Source organism: Cavia porcellus, unplaced genomic scaffold, assembly GCF_034190915.1.
Source record: "Cavia porcellus strain 051 isolate PalLab524CR breed Dunkin Hartley unplaced genomic scaffold, mCavPor4.1 scaffold_15, whole genome shotgun sequence".
NCBI classification, from domain to species: domain Eukaryota; kingdom Metazoa; phylum Chordata; class Mammalia; order Rodentia; family Caviidae; genus Cavia; species Cavia porcellus.
Window position 1 is genome coordinate 59,345,757 of NW_026947498.1, and position 16,847 is coordinate 59,362,603.

Consider the following 16,847-nt stretch of genomic DNA (forward strand, 5'->3'; position numbering starts at 1 on the left):
TTCAGGGTTTAGATTACTTCACTCTGCACTCTTCTCAATTTGATGGTTTGTTTCGAGAAATCTACTGTAATTCTGATGGGTGTTCCCTTGTAAGTAATCTGTTTCTTGTCACTGACAGCTTTTAATATTCTGTTCTTATATTGGATTTCTGTGATCTTGTTTATTATATGCCTGGATGTAGTTCTGTTTTGGTTGTAGGTGGCTGGAGTTCTGTATGCCTCATACATCTAAATATCTTTTCCTTTTCCTATGTTTGGGAAGTTTTCCTTAATTATTTCTATGAATAGCCTTTGTAGTTCCTTTGTTTATACCCCTGCTTATTCATTCACATTCTTTATTCTTAAGTTATAGATCCTCTTATTGTCCTCTAACCTTTGTATTGTTACTGCTTGTTTCCTTGTTATTTTTAAGAAATTTTTCTTTTCATGATCCCACATTGCAAACCTGGCCTCCAGTTCAGATAATCTATCCTTAGTTTCTTTGAAGCAGTTTTGCCAGCTTTCAATGGAGTTTTTAATTTCCTGATAATCTCTTTGAACCTGCTTCATGTATTCTATGTTTTCTCTACTTTCTTCATCAAACAATTCTCCCCTTTTTTGTGATCCTCCATTCTTGCATCTGTTTTTCTTGGGAGGTGCTTAGCATTTCTTTTATTATTCTCTTTATATCTTGCTTTACTTGGTTAAATACTTCACTTTTGAATTCGTTTATGAGGTCCCGAAGATATCTCTTTATGTCCACTGGTGTCGTGTCTGATATGGCATGTTTGCCATCCTCAATGTCCTTTGCATTTACCTTTCTCAGATCAATGTTCTCTGGTTTGGGGGCTAAGGACTCTTTCTTGTTGCTTCCTCTTTTCATATTTTTTGTTCCTTTCACACAGGTGTATATAGGAGGCCCCAGTTTCTTTCTTTGTTGGTTTCAGTTTGTCTGAAGCATGCTGACTAGGTACTCCCGCCCATTGCAGTGTACTGGAGGTACAGACGAGGGCAGCTTATGCTGGGCCCTCCCCTCCAGGTCAGTCAACCTGCTGAGGGTTTCACTGCATTAGGGTGCACTGCCAGGTGTCGGGACTTGGTTTGGGCTACCCTATTGGGTCTCAGTCCCAGGTGTGACTGAGGTCAAGCACTCCCCACCAATCCCGCTTGAGAAGGGAGCAGCTGACTGAAGTCACTGCAGCTCCTTGTTCTCGCCAGTCTGCCCAGTCCCAGAATGTCGTCTGTTGGAGCCCCTTTTTCTATGGAAGGGTTTTATTCCCATCACTCAATACAGGTTGATGCAGGTTCCCTGCCAGCTCAGCTCTCCATTTGGTTCACCAACTCTCATCCTCAGTGCGAGTGCATCTCCAGTGAGTTGAAGCTGTGGGCTTTCGGGTAGCTCGAGAAGTCTTGGCTGCGCGGGTTCAAGTACTGAGGGGAGGCACCAGACTTTAGCTGTTCCAATAGTAGCACTGGAACTGGTATATTTAATTGGTTTCTCTCAGCTTAGTTTGTTCCAGGGTCAGGAGGATCTATCTCCTTCTGTTCGGGACTCCCCACGCTGTATTATTTTTGGAATCTAAGTTGACTATCTCAGGGAGCCTTTGTAGCATGTTATTATCTATCCACCATCTTTTCTCTCCATCCAAGTGTGACAGTCTTTATGGAACCATGAAGTCCACTCAGCTGCCTGAATGTTTTAGATTTCAGCCTTGGATAGAATTGCATCCTTGGGAGTTACAGACTCTCCGTGATGCTCTACTGTTTGGCCCTTCCTAGAAGTTGCAGGAACAGCTATAGAAAACCCTCTTGGCATATGTATGTTGCTAAAAATTGCTTTGGACACCTCAGACAAGTGACATCTCAGAAAATTCTGTCAACTTTTGTGACATTATAATGATATAATTCTTGATTTGGACTTTAAAATTTAACTTACATTAGTATATATTCTATTAGCCAACTTCCTTTGTGAATAGAAAGGTAGAAAAGACAACAGAAGAAATACAGAAACCCAAAGAAAATCAATCAAAAAATTTGTCTTTTTAACCATCACTATAGTGCCTTTCCTAGAATATATTTTCTTATCATAATTCATAATCCAGCCTCTTCAGTTTCTCCCTCAGTAACTTACCACTTTATAATGCGTTTTGTCCTTAAAGACTTCTACTAAATAAGACAAAAGCAAAGTTCATTGAGTCCCACTTGAAAAATTACAAACTATCCCTTCACCTTCAGTGCTGACATCTTCATATTACTGTTTTGGAAATTAATGTGCTAAGCATTGGGAAGTATTTTGCGGTTACAGTAGAGCACAGTAAGACTTGGTCCTAGCCACTGGAGACCTTTCCAGCTAATGGAGAAGGTGGACTTCAGTAAATCAGTCCCATGAGTTGCCTGACAGTAGTAAGACCAGCTTTAATGGGAGCTGAGAGACTGGCAATGACTCGTTTCAGTGTGGAGAGGTTGAGGAAGGCTCAGGAGTAGAGTCTTGAAGAATGTGTCTGCTGCCTTTATCTTTAATTCCTTGAATCCGCACATACCTTTCTCGCAACTAAATTCAGCTCTCTGTTGTACTGTAGACTCAGATCCACACCCAGCAGATACTTCTGGGACAGCAGATACTTGCATAGTGAGTTTAATTTCCATAGTGAGATATTTCCGTGGTGAACTCCAGAATTCTAATCTAGTTACCAGGTAATTCTCTCTTGCTACTCTCCATCTCATTCTCCACTTTCTCCACTTTGTTGCTGTTTCTCATCTGTTTTCCCTTTGGGAATAGACATGTTGTAATTAAGCAAGGAGACCCTCTCTTCCTCCTACTCTGACTCAGAGACCAGTTGCTGCTTAACAAAACAAGAAGGAGCCATTTGCTGCAAATTGGAAAAACATTCATGTGTTGGCTTGGGTGTCCCAGAGGATCCTATGCAAGCCTTTTGCTTTTAGATCAAGGGTGACAGTGGGAAGCAGGGTGAGGGGAGGAGGGAAAACACAGGTGGCTTCCTGAGTTCCCCCAGGAGGACAGGAGAGTCTGCAGCTGAAGGCTGGAGCAACTGAGACTGCCTTTGCTGGGAGGAGCAGAGACAGCTTCACGCCAGAGTGGAGAGTTGGGAAAGAACTCATTTGGCTTGAAATTTAACTTTTTATGTTACGTGCATTTTACTTGGCCAGTTGGCCAAGAAAATTATTGAAAGACAACTCAGTTCCTAAAGATGCCAAGCAACTTGACTATCTAAATAGTAAACAAATAAGAAGTACCTTACCACTTGAGGTCAAAGTCATTTACCCTTTTCTGTTTTCTACACTGGATAAATTCATATCATGCAAGAATTCTCCTGATATTCTGGTAAAATCTTCAAATGATAACAGCAGCCCTAATTCTGTCACATCAGACAGACCCGTGGTGTATACTTTGTGCAGGGCATTTTAGCTGCAAAAGGTCAGCTCCAAACAGCCAGAGGTCTAATTCTGTATTTAGCTGTGATGACTATTTGCCAAGCTGTCTCCAGCCTATCACGCATTCTGTATTGAAGACTCTTAATTCACAACTACCCCCATCCATGTTTTACGGATGTGCTTAAGTAAAATCATAGTTCTGTTTCCTAAGCTAAGAAAATAAGGGAAGGCTGCAGGGTTTGTTGATTCGATGTGTCAGAACAGACTGAGGCTCCTCAAAGCCAAAGAAGAATTGACTGTTTGGCTTAAAATCACCGAACCCCTTTATGGAAGATGATGTGATATGGTTCCTTTAAAATGAAAAGAGAAGTCTAAGAGAGGAGATGAGTCTCTTGGCTCCCCCTTTTTTGTGTGTGTACGGATATTTAGCAGTTTCTACTTTGATCTTGTTTTCAGACTTGCACATATTTTTGGAATCTGGTAATATTCCTGAGAACTATACAGCAGTAAAGTGACAAAGTTTGTCTCTAAATTAATGGAGCTGTTTTCATTTATCTCTGTGTTAGGAGGGCTTTACAGGGCCTGGAACACCACAGGTCTTCAGTGAATGTCTAGAAAGAAGAAAGCTTTCAGATAAAATATGCTTGCAATCTAGAAGATCAAAAAGGCATGAGATATTAAAGATTTCTTCACCAAATTCTGATCTATTTAAAAATTTCAGAAAGTGATTAAGAAAATGTAGTAGGAACTCAGAATATTGACAAGTTGAAAACAAAAATAAATTCAAGAAGGGTTTAGAAAATTGATGGGTTTCAGAAGTGTAAAAGATATTTAAAATAAACCGACTGACATACTCAGAGAAACTTTTGAAACCTCATAGGGAGATGTATGTGGCTGTGCCTCTGTGTCCCACTAGACGTTTTACCAGACAGTGTCAGAGCTCATAGTGGGAAGGGCTCAGTAGTCACTGCTGCTGGCTGAAAGTCCACAGGTCCCAGGTATGTTGGGAGGAAAACTGGGAATCATGTAAGCCTGTGGCGTTGTGTCTCCTATATGGAATCCTTTTGCAAAAGCCACGTTGCAGGTCTCTATTCCCCCTCCTAGCTGCTAGGCCTCCATTTTCTGCCTTCTCTTTCTCTTCCTGTGCAGGCTGCCAGCCCTGCTGAAGACCGTGCCAGGATCCAGCTTTGGCTCTGATGAGTCCGGACCACCATGATTCACATTAATTTTCCCATTGCTAAGTTTATAGTTTATATTTGGATGATCAGAGAAATATGTGTGATGTGGGCTGCTGGCAAGCAAATTTTCCTGCTCTCTTTCTTCAGTGTATTTTTTTTCAAACCATTTTATTCCTTCATCTTGTCCAAAAGAAACTCCCCAAGTCTGCAAACCAGCTTAGTCTCCTAGCAGCACTGAAGTCAGATAAATGAGATGGTCTCACAGACATCTCTGTTCATCTGTTCGCCAGACTCAATGGAGACACAGCTCCCATCTTTGACTTGTCTTTGAGGATTAATCACATTTCTCATTCTCTGTGTCTTTTGAAAATATTTTTAATTGGTTCAAGCCAAGACATTCCTGAAGCCTTAGGCCAGTGCATTGCAAATCACTTAATGACATTGCAAAATAGGTCTTAAAAACCCTCTCCTTCCTCTTCCACCCCTCCCTTTGTGCCCCCTCTCCTTTGTTGCCCGCTCCAGCCTCTCTCCTTCCTATCTGTACTTTGACTTTCTGTCCTCAGCACCTCCTTCCTCCAGCCCCTCTCATCTCTTCCCTTCCACTATTCACATCTGGGCACATGCCCCAACCCAACTAAAAGGCAAAAGCAAGATTTGACAACTAATTTGGCATCTGCATAGATTTTTATTTTCCTCCCCATGATAGCTGTTTTTACTTAAATAAAAAAAAAAAAAAGCATTCCTCGCTTTCATCAGAAAGTATATTTGAGTAATTTCATGTCATGTTTCCAATGGCTGTCAGAAGAGGGCTTTGTTTGGAGCCAGAATTATTTGTGCAGTTGGACTGGTAGAAAAAAGAATCCCAAAGACAGAAGACATATTTATCCACTGTACCAGGTTGCAAAGCAAGGAGCAGTACTTGTTCTGCCAGCTCCCTCCCTAAATTCTTTGCAGATCCCAGTGGCCTGGTGTAGGTTGGAAGGGCTGGCAGGGGAGGTGAAGGCCGTGTTGGAAGACACTGCTCTTGTGAATGATGGCAGCCTACAGTGTGTTGTCCTTACCTGTCTTGTCAGTTAGACAAAGAGCTCCCTATAGTTGGGAGCTTTTTCTCCTTTGTGTTTTCTGCAGCGCCTGGTGCTACAGACAATTCTGAGCCCCTGGCTGAAGGAAGGCATCCAATGATGTCTGACGGACACCATGAAGGACACTGCACCGAAAGCCAAATGCAGAATACACTGTCTCAGCTTTGTGAGCTGCAGTTGGCTTTCGCTTTAGTGGTCTCTGTGTCTTTTTACCCACAGGTGAAAAGGTTTAGTCACTTCTCCAAATGCATGGCTTCTGAGAAGTATCCCCAGGCCTTAGTGACCCCAGGCTTTCTTACCTCATGAGCTCCGTCAGCTCCATCTCCATTCTGCCTCTCCATCTTGCCTCCCGTCCTCAGCAAATACTTTTGTAGGTTTCCACTTATAGAGCACTCTATTGAAAGAACTAGCTGTGGGGGCCTGCTGACTTGAGGTTGAGAGTGTGTGTGCGTCTTTGCTCAGCAATGAACCAGTGCAGAGCTAAGCAGAACTGCCACATTGCTGGAGGCCACACCATGTGGCAGTGCCAAAGACCTTCGTCTTCGCATGCTCTACACTCAAGTCCATCTGTGCAGTCATGAGAAAGCGCTTGGTAGCTTTATCTCCTCTATCTATGAGCCATCTCTCTGATGGTGGAACAGGGAAGGACCACGGGGCCAGCTGCCCCAGAGTAACGTTTCTTTAGGGTAGAATCTTCCTGAGCTTTGTCACATCATTCATAGATGCAGCGATCTGCCATAGGGACAAGTTAAGGCTTGGAGGGCGTGAGAGTTGGGGAACAGAATTAGCATTCAGGACAGAAACTTGCTGATGGGCCTGAGGCTGCTGAACCATCTGGGAAGCTCTGCAGGATGAGCTCCATGTGGTGCCCGCAATCTGGTGGATTCTATCCAAACCTCAGCAAATGAGTGCAGGCTTGTCCTCTGATCCCCAAGAACACAGAAGGACAGCCGGGCAGGACCGTATGTGAGAAGTGCCTGCATGGCCAAAACACTAGCATTCTCCTAAGCATTCAGCCCAGTTTTTGGAGAAGGAATGTCAATGCCTGCCACGGCATCCAGCCAAAAGTGCCATCTTACATGACCTTTCACTTCAACAGAGAGAGCTTTGATCCACTTAGCAGACAGGTGGGCTCTGGGAGAAGACTGAATGAGAAAATCCCTTGAAAATGATTGTTAGATGTATGGGTTACATTGGGGCCATTGAGCAGAGACTCTACACACCTTGAATGTGGAAGGTCCCCGAAAATGAGAACAAAGCCTATCATTAAGACATGGCAATTGGTTTTGAAGATGTGTGAATAACACCAAATATTGCAGTTTAATTCATAGCTCTTATTAATAAAGGAATAATGAAAACTGAAAAGTGATGAGAAACTAGTTCAAGGGGATTCAAGATAAAATCTGTCCATTTGTAGTTCAAGCCAAGACATTCCTGAGGTAGAATCCTGGAATCCTGGTGAGGGCAGCCACCCCATGTCCTTCTCAAAGTCTGTTGTGTTTTTTTTCCCAAGAAGAGAATGTGTGTCTGATGTACCCCTTAAGTGTGACAGGAAGCACAGTGCACATCACTTGATGTGTGTTTAAACAAATCCCTGTAATCAGTGATCTGCATACGTGGTGTGTTGAGGACACCTTTTCGCTTTGCAGTTAGAACCTACTGAAGGAACGAGGAATTCCGTATGAAGACTAAAGTGTCATGGGGTTTTCTCAGGAAGCACAAAGTCTGTGACAGATGAATGTCAGTAAACCCAGAGATGCTCTCAAAGACCTGGGGGTAGCTGAGAAGCAACCAGAGTAGCCCTACTGCTCTGACTAAAGTTAACAAGTTTATGAAGAAGACTGAACAGTGTGAGGATGCAAAAGAGGAGGATGAGGCAAGATTGAAGCTGAAAAGCATCCCTCTGATGGACTGCTCAAACACAGCAGCCAACAGGCAAGGACAGGTGTCCTGTCCAGCCGTTTCCCGTGAAACCTGAGGCCAGCCGTCTGTAGTAGAGGCTTGCTGACCCCATTTGTGACAGAAGAGTCCTCCTTACCCCAATGAGGCGCTGCTGGGAGCCCAGGGACTCAGCCAGGAAACTGCCTTTGCAGAGCCAGGGGCCTGGGAACAGGCTGCTTTCCTTCACATGCAGCCAACTGGATCTCCTCTGCGGCTGCCCCTCTGATGACTGATTAGGCTGTTATTGATCACTAAGTCTCTGCTCCTCTGGCCTCCTTCCTGCCCCCTCTCTCCCAAAAACCCACTCGGCGAGGGGGGCTCTCTGAGTTTTAGGACATTCATCACTTCATTACTCTGCCTTTGATCCTCTCCTGAAGCTTGAGTTTTACTCCAGCAGCCAAATTGAGTGTTTGTCTAGTAAAGCAACAGCTAAAGCTTAAGCTTAGGAGGCACAGGGGGAGGAGAAAAGACCCAGGACCGAAATACTGCTTGTTTTGAAGCCAGGAAGCCTTCTGCCAGTTGGCCATCACGGGGAGCTGGATGCCCAGCTGGGTGTCCCAGGTCCAGCCCGCACGGGGCTGCTGTGCACATGTTGGCATCGGAACAGAAGGGCTGACCAGTGCCCAACTTCTGCCTCCCTCCACCACTAACAGCCTCTGTCTCCACCCCAACAGCTGTCAGAAGGCGCAGCAGGTGCCAAGAGGGGCTTAAGGAGGCCCTGTGTTTTCTAGCACAGGATCAGTGAGGTGGGTGCCTGGCTGAGTACAAGATCCAGGCCTGGATAAGCCCAAACTGGAGCCCGGGGCCATTGAGATGGAGATGACATTCTGGTGCCAGACTCCTTTCAGTTGCTCACATCTTTCTTGCAAAATGATCTGCTAAGTTTGTTTTTGCTGGAGGCAAATTTCCTTGGAATGAGGTAAAGAAAGAAGATAGCGGTGGGGGGCTTGGTGGAGTAGTTTTGGATTTATCAGACCATGGAAGAGAGTACTTCTCAGTGCCTGAGGGATTTTCCAGATACCCTGAGCTCACAGGCACTCAGAGCTTGCTTTGTGGGGAGCCTCCTGACTTGGCAGGTACAGGCACACTGGCCTGAAGGAGGATTAAGGCCTTTGCATTTTTTGAGTGAATTGCTTTCAAAAAGCAGGGTTACCAATACTGAGCTAGAATACATTGAGCTCAAGCAATCCCCTTCCCATAGTTCAAATCTTCCTCTTCTCAGAGAGAAAACTTATTAGCTGCTTTGGCTGCAAGCCTCAGCCAGAACTGGTCTATATAATTTGCAAAGTCCGGGCAAATATAGAACCCTTGTTCAAACATGATTCAAGAAATGTTAGTAAGAGCCAAGTATAGCGGCACGTGCATTTGATCTCAGCACTCTGAGAGACTGAGGCGGGATTGTGAGATCAAGGCCAGCCTGCGTAAATTGGTGATTTAGGGCGACCGTTTTAAAATAAAAATATGTCTAAAAATGGGAAGCTAGAAATGGAGCTCAGTGGAAAGTCCTGGGTTCAATCTTCAGTTTTTCCAAGATAGGAAGGAAGAAAAGAAGTCAGAGAGGGAGGAGGGAGGTAAAGAAAGGAAGAGAGAAAGAGAAAGAAAGAGAAGCCTTTACTTTCGTTGTGCTCTTTTGTGTCAGTTAGCTGAGCCTCCTGACAGCGGCGCTCCCTCAGTTGTGCTGGGACCACACCCATGTCCTGGGCAGACAGGCAGGGCCAGCGCTCCCTCAAGGCTCAGTGTCGGAGAAGCAGCCGATCCACGGGGGGAATTCTCTGCACTTCTCCCAGTTCCTGTCTCATTCATACAGCAAGCTGAACCCCATGCAGTGTGGGCCACACATTTCATCCTTAGAAGCAGGACACTAAGAATGGACTCAGCATCTCTGACAGCCCTCAGTGTAAGGTTCTGCAGCTGTTTCTTGTGACTGACAGTAGCTGTCTATCTGGAAGGGTAGCACTCTTGTTCTCCATCGAGGCACAATTGGCATCACCGACTTCTCTCCACAGACCTCCAGGATTTCAAATTAGATGTGCAGCATGTGATCGAAGTGGATGAGGGGAACACAGCTGTCATTGCTTGTCACCTGCCTGAGAGTCACCCAAAAGCCCAGGTCCGGTACAGCGTCAAGCAAGAGTGGCTGGAGGCCTCCAGAGGTGAGTGAGTGAGGGGGTGAGCAGGAGCCACGTGATCCAGAGACAGCCAGAAGAATGGTGGGGAAGGGGTCCCTCAAGATGAAGACAGCTTCTTTCCACAACTTACCTGTTCCTCGAGGGCAAGTCTGCCAGGCTTTACCCAAACTCAAGTTGATCAAAATGTGTATGTTTTAAAATATCTTGTAGATTTTCTAGTTAGGAAAGGAATGTATATATATAATCCTTCCACTAAGAAAGGACTGGAGACTGAGAGCAGAAGAGCATTAATCCCTGTGTCCCCAGCAGGGGTTTGGCAGCATCCCCTGGCAGAGGCTCTGCTCCATCTGCCACCTCCACGCCAGCTGCCTGAGCAGCTCACACCCGGGTGGCCCAGCACCAGGCTTGGTAACACCATGATTCCCAAGAGAAGCCTCCAGACAGAGCTCATAGTTGATGGCCACTGCTTTGCCTGCCATGAAGCTGAAGGCCACCCGACTCGCTGGGCTGTCCTTAAATTGCAAATCTGCTCCCTGCCTAGAGAATCTGAATACATGCTCAAACCCCACCTTACACTCGCCTGGAATGGAACAGACAAAGCAATGTGCAGGAAAGGAGTTCCGGTGGCCTTCATGGATAGGACAGTGGCTGGAAGATAGACTATTCCTTGCCTCTTCTGTGACAGACAGTCAACAGTGAGATGGCTCAGAACAGGGACTATGACAAAGATTGATAGAAAGTTCCAAAGTCAATTCCTTTCCTTCTGGCGATTTTCAAGAATGATCATCTGTCTTCCATAATTACAGCATGGGCTTCTCAGTCCTTACAGTGGCAATATACATTGTGCCTTTTTAAAAGATAAACATACAAGACCCAAAGGTTAATAAACCTGATCAAGATCACACAGTTTGTATCCAGCCCACCCAAAGCTTGAAGCCAGGTCTGGTTGACCCTAACCTCAGTGTCCTTTCTACCCTTTAACTCCCTTGAAAGTATGAAATGTTCTTCTAAGATATGCTCACCCGCAGGCAGTTACCCAGTTCATTAGCAATTGGTTGATAAGTCTCTCACTCTGACATTTCTGTCCTACTTGGCTCAAGGTTTATGAAGAGAATCACATTTTAGGCTTGGGCTGGTCATAGCTGCCTTGCAAGAGTTGTGGAGTACAGTAATCTGGGTTCGGTTTCTCCCATCTTCCCTTTTCTCTGCTCTTTCCACAGACAACTACCTGATCATGCCATCAGGGAACCTGCAGATTGTCAATGCCAGCCAAGAGGATGAGGGCATGTACAAGTGTGCTGCCTACAACCCAGTGACCCAGGAAGTAAAAACCTCTGGCTCCAGTGATAGGCTGCGTGTGCGCCGTAAGGGCCAGGCTCACCTGCTGGGGTGGGCTACTGTGATGAAGAGGCCAGCAAAGCTGGGCAGGGAGGTGGGAACCTGGGGGCCACAGAGCCAGCTGTAGTTCTTCATGCTTGGGTGTGTTGGGGAGGCAGTGAGGCTTGGGCCAGCAGATGTCTGGCACTCAGTGAGGGCAGACCAGCAGTGCCAGCCTGTCACAGCACAGGCTCCTTGGAGCTGTCTCAGGAGCATGTGGGGCTTGCTGGTCACAGAAGAGCACTGTAGGGAGCATCCTGCATTGCCCATGTGGGTATCCTCCATGCTACCTGCCCCCTGAGTGATGCCCAAAACCACCCTTTGCTGAAAGCTCGCAAAGGCCCACAGCCTCCCCCATTAGTATGAAAATAACAACCGCCTTTTCTGAGCACTTCCCTCTGGTCCTCGGAGTGACATGGAACATGAAACTAGTCTTAGAGTCAGTATTAGAATTGGCTTTTTCCCCAGGCTAATGAAACTAAGCTTCGGTGTCCATCTCCAACCTAATTTTCATCAATTCTTTTCGTTAAGGCGAGTCTACCAAGCTTCAAAGTTTCAGGGTTTGCAAAAACCCTGAATTTGTCAGGCATGGTAGCACATGCCTGTAATCCCAGCACTTGGGAGGCTGAGATTGGACGATTCCCTAGAGTTCAAGGCCAACCTGAGCTACTCATCGAGTTCTAGACCAGCCTGAACTACATAGCAAGACCCAGTCTTGAAAAGCTGTAAATAAATAACTAAATAAATAAATAAAACCTGGTACTGCCCTTAGTTGGCAGATAAATCAAAAATTACACAATCCACAGACTCCTTGAAGGTCTCCTAGGAAGACACTGTTTTGGGGAGCAACATTCCCTTCAGTGTGTTCTATTCATTTTCACCCCAATGACACCTGCTGATGTCACTGATTTGCATTTAGGGACTTTGCAGTATGAAAAATTTTGCGGCCTCACTCAGCTCAGCAGGATGTTCACTCCATGGAGGATACTTGGAGTTGGGGCTTAGGTGATTCTTTCTCAGCCTCAGCAGACACTGAATTCAGAAAGGAGAAATCACCTGCACTGTTTAAATCATTTCCCATCTCTTTCTGACACTACTGGGCATTCATTGTACCAAAGTTATATTCTCTCCAAAAGGAAGCCCTTGTTTCTAATAAGAAATTAAACAACTTGCCCACTTTTACACAGGGTGCAAGCCTCTGACAGACTATTTGTTCCCCAATTTCTGCTCTCTGGGACCTTCTGGGGCTGGGTCACCTGAGGCAGGATGGCAGGGACTCCCTGCACAAGCACAGATCATATACACTGTCTCTCATCTTTCCACTTCTCCAGGCTCCACAGCTGAGGCTGCCCGCATTATTTATCCCCTGGAAGCCCAGACCGTCATTGTCACCAAAGGCCAGAGTCTTATCCTGGAGTGTGTGGCCAGTGGGATACCACCCCCTCAAGTCACCTGGGCCAAGGATGGGTCCAGTGTCACCGGCTACAACAAGACACGCTTCTTACTGAGCAACCTGCTTATTGACACTGCCAGCGAGGAAGACTCAGGCACCTACCGCTGCATGGCCAGCAATGGGGTCGGGGAGCCGGGAGCAGCAGTCATCCTGTACAACGTGCAGGTGTTTGGTGAGCATCTGCCCAGCCTTCCCCCTGGTCTGTGTGGCCTTTGAGCAGTATCTTGTGAAAGGTCAAGGCCAAACAGCAGTAGTGGTTCACTGGAAGTCAGGAATTACTGGAGGCCAGGGCAAGGCCCAAGGCCCGGTGCCCTCTTTAGTTCCTTTTGTCATGACTGGAGGAAGAGATCAGGGATGTTTAAGAAAGACGAGCAACCAGATGGAGGAGAGAGCCACTCCCAGCCATGTCCCTCCCAGCCTGTCTGTCCCTGGGAAGGGAACATGCAGCCAAACCATTCCTGCTCTTGTTTTCCCACAGAGCCCCCCGAGGTCACCGTGGAGCTGTCCCAGTTGGTCATCCCATGGGGTCAGAGTGCTAAGCTCACCTGTGAGGTGCGCGGGAACCCTCCACCCTCAGTGCTGTGGCTGAGGAATGCCATGCCCCTCACCTCCAACCAGCGCCTGCGGCTGTCCCGCCAAGCCTTGCGTGTGGTCAGCGTGGGGCCGGAGGATGAAGGTGTCTACCAGTGCATGGCGGAGAACGAGGTTGGGAGCGCCCACGCGGTGGTCCATCTTAGGACTGCCAGGCCAGGTGAGCAGCCCCTGGGCTGATTCTGGCCAACGTGCATATGAAATGTTTTTTCAATTTCTCAGTTGAAATTCAGCCTAGAAACCCAGTATGTGAAATAGATAAAAGTGCCTTTAAATGAAAATTCAAAGGTACATTAACTTAATAAGTCAGGTATACAAATTTGGGAGCTTCTAGGACTCCATGGAACCAAATTTGGCCCTCACTGCTTTATGGGTAAGAGAAGAGGTTCTGTCCTTGGCTTGATTCATTCCAGTTGTCATCTAGAGTGACTGAGTAGGTCCTGGGTGCTCCGCATGGGGCTGGGTAATACAGGGGCTGCAGAGCAACGCCATGTAGGCCTGCCTGCAATAACTCCTGCAGAGGGAACAGAAGTGACTGAGGAAAGGATTTGAAAACCAGTGAGAACAATACCGGGCCAGTGTCTTGTGTTGGGGAAGTCAAGTGGAGCAGAAACTAGTGCTGGCAGCCTGTGGAAGCTTCCGGAAGGACCTGTTTCCTCTCTTGGTTCTCAGAAGGTATTCACAGTTGGCTTCACGTCCCAAGTCACCTCTGGAGAAGGAAAAGGCTGTTAAAATTCCACAGTGAGAGGCCGAGGTGTGACCCAGTGGAAGAGCATTTGCCTAGCATGTGTGAGGCCCTGTTTCAAGAGCTATGACTGAAAAAAAAAAAAAAATGCCCCAGTGAAGGGACATGCCCTCATCTTTGGTCCCCAGCGTAGACACTAGCAGAAGGTGCACGATCCCTATTGGGACAGTGTTGAGTTGAGATGATTTCTGCGCACTGTCTCCCACCTAAGATTCCAGAAGTCCAGAGATGCTTGTCTGCCATCCTGGGGGGCACAAGAGGCCTGGGCCAAGTGGCCAGGCTGCCTTACCTTTCTGGCAGGACAAAGACACTGTGCCTCTTTTCCAGAGCTGACTGTGTCATGGAGCCTCAGGTCTTCTCTGACTTGTTTGGAGTTTTCTCCCTGGCAGGTAACCCATGGGGCACTAAACTCTCTGCTTCCTCTCACTTTCCCACTTGGTCCCCAGGCACAACCCTGAAGCCCTGGCAGGATGCTAAGCCGGCCACTGCCACACCTCACGTGCCACCCTCTAGACCCAGCAGCCCTAACCAGAAGCTGAGGGAGCGACCAGGGCTCACCAGGCTCCCAGCGTCAATGCAGCCTCATTCTCCACAATGCCCAGGAGAAAAGGGCCAGGTGGCTCCCGCCGAGGCCCCCATCATCCTCAGCTCACCCCGGACCTCTAAGACTGACTCCTATGAGCTAGTGTGGCGGCCTCGGCACGAGGGCGGCAACCGAGCACCCATCCTCTACTACCTGGTGAAGCACCGCAAGGTATGGCTGGTGTCTCAAGGTATGAGGCATGGTCACCTCCTCCTGTCTCCCCGAAGCTTCAGAATCTGCCCCCACTGCTCCCCACTGCTAGTCCTACCCTCTGTCTCTTCTGAAACCTGTCCATACCACCTTCCAGCAGGCTGGCTTCAAGAGAGACAGGTGGACACCAAAAGCCCCAGGCAAAAGTCCTCAGGCCTAAGGTCTGTGTACCCATCCCCAAAAACCCCTTTCAGCATCTAGTCTAGGACAGTTAACAGGCTTATCTGACAGTACCCTCCCCTTTTTCCTCCATTATTTTTGTTGATTTTTGTTTTGTTTTGTTGTTTTTTTCTTTCGTTTTGTTGTTGTTTCTTTGTTTTTCGTCTTTTTCCTTTTTATCGGTACCGGGGATCGAACTCACGACTGCCTGCTTGCAAGGCAGGCGCTTATGCCACTGAGCTAAATCCCCAGCCCCTTGTTTTGTTTTTTAACTGAAGTAAGCTATGCTAGGTACATACTTGCAGAAATTCTAGCGTGGCGAGCTAGCTCTAAAGCCAGGAAAACAAATATTTGTGAACAAGTGTTTTCTCTGAGGGCTATAAAATGCCTCTCAGTTCTCACAGTCCATCGTGGCCGGGGCTTGACAAGCAGGCATTTGCACTGCAAGCTTATGATGTTGTTCAGACCTCAACTATTTCTCCTGACAAAAAGGAGTCTGTCCAGGGGCTGTCGTGGGAGCTCTCAGGGAGGGAATCTCAGGCTGCTGCAAGATGAAGGGACAGAGAAGAGCCACCAGGCCTACTGGACACTGTGTCCCCTGTGTCAGAATAAGGCCTCTGGGCCGCTCCCTAGACAGAGCTCTAGGCTGTGCAGGGGGGGGGGAAATCTCCTGTAAGAAAACAACTTGAAATCATTTGTGTTTGCCCTGAGTAGTGCTATTTTCTTTTCAAGGCCATTGGATAGTAGAAATTTTGTTCCCAAATGGATTTTTAAAACATTTTAATGGCTAATAGCCATTAAATCCTAATATCATAAATGCTAAGTTTTTAGTAAGCATTTACATTATTTTGCTTACAAAAAGTACCATATGCACTTGGTAGAAAATTTATGTACGTGGAACTAAAAATATTTATCTACTTTTGCTTTTTCCAAAAACAAACAAAACTACCTCCTTACCATGGTAAGCATCAGTGCACAGAGCAGCCTCCCTGCTGTGGACCTTATAGGGCTCTTGCATTCTGTCCTTTTCTTTCCCTTCTCACCCTTCTGCAAGAGCTGGGGACAGGACAAGTGCAGCCAGGATCAGAAAACCCTCCAGAGCAGAGCGACCCACTCTGTGTGCCGCCCCTACCCTAAGCAGCGCCAGCAAAGCAGTGAAGGCATTTGTAACAAGCAGCAGCCTTGTTCAGCATGAGTTCCGGGCCGGACTGGTCCCATCCTTATTTCCCCCTGTAATTGGATACCTCTATCTGAGTTGTAGACAAAGATCAGGGAAACAAGCACCCATGAGAGGGACAAAAGCCAACACAAGAGCAAGAATAATATTTTTCAGGCCAATAGGTGGCCATGAACTGCCTCAAACAAGAATTAGGCTGGCAAAAGCCATTCCGTGGTGATCCGGAAATGCCAGGCTGAGGCCACATTCACCCTCTCAGTGTGTGTGACAGTGACTAATTACCCATGCATTTCTTATTTTCATTTCTGGACCCAGTGGAAAAGTGGCACCAGCACTGGGAGGCTGGGGGATGAAGGGGGTGGGGAAAATGAGGTCTGGACAGGGCCCCTGCTGGGCTCGACTCCTATTAGCTCCAGCTTGGAGGCACTTGGAATTTTTAGGTGGAGTTTCAGGTGGACGTTGCCAAGGCAAAAGCTGTTCTGCTTGTGGAACTAACATACATTGTCATCCAAGAATTTTCAATCAGAAGTCAGCTTTTGAGTTGTTTTTTTTTTCATATCCCTTGTCTTTGGGGGGATTCTGCATCATTGGCTTTTTAACTTGCACAAAGCAAGTTTCATTTCCTAGTACATCTGCAGATTCTGGGCTACTGTGTTTGGGTTTCCAGCACCACTGTGGATTCTCAGTTTGTAGAAACTTCTCCCCTTGGAACCAGTCCTGGAAGCCTAATGAGTCCAGGCTGTCCCTGTCACTTCAATGGTAGGTTTTGTTCTCCTCTGGAATAATCTGCTTAGGGATAAGAGCTTTCCCTCCCAGCTGCTCTCTGCCTGCAGAAGCCCTAGCTTCGGTTC

The 16,847-nt window shown here is 47.0% G+C and overlaps 1 protein-coding gene across 6 annotated transcripts in view; it reads left to right on the top strand.

The window, feature by feature from the left end:
* The window catches only part of Boc (BOC cell adhesion associated, oncogene regulated), a 72,766-nt gene that overhangs the window by 46,975 nt on the left and 8,944 nt on the right, over positions 1-16,847 (top strand). For all 6 annotated transcript variants that reach the window (XM_063224974.1, XM_063224980.1, XM_063224976.1 and 3 more), the window contains 5 exons: positions 9,579-9,725; positions 10,922-11,065; positions 12,410-12,703; positions 13,010-13,282; positions 14,314-14,621. In XM_063224974.1, the coding sequence (XP_063081044.1) occupies positions 9,579-9,725; positions 10,922-11,065; positions 12,410-12,703; positions 13,010-13,282; positions 14,314-14,621 (1,166 nt within the window). The remainder of the gene's footprint in view (positions 1-9,578; positions 9,726-10,921; positions 11,066-12,409; positions 12,704-13,009; positions 13,283-14,313; positions 14,622-16,847) is intronic.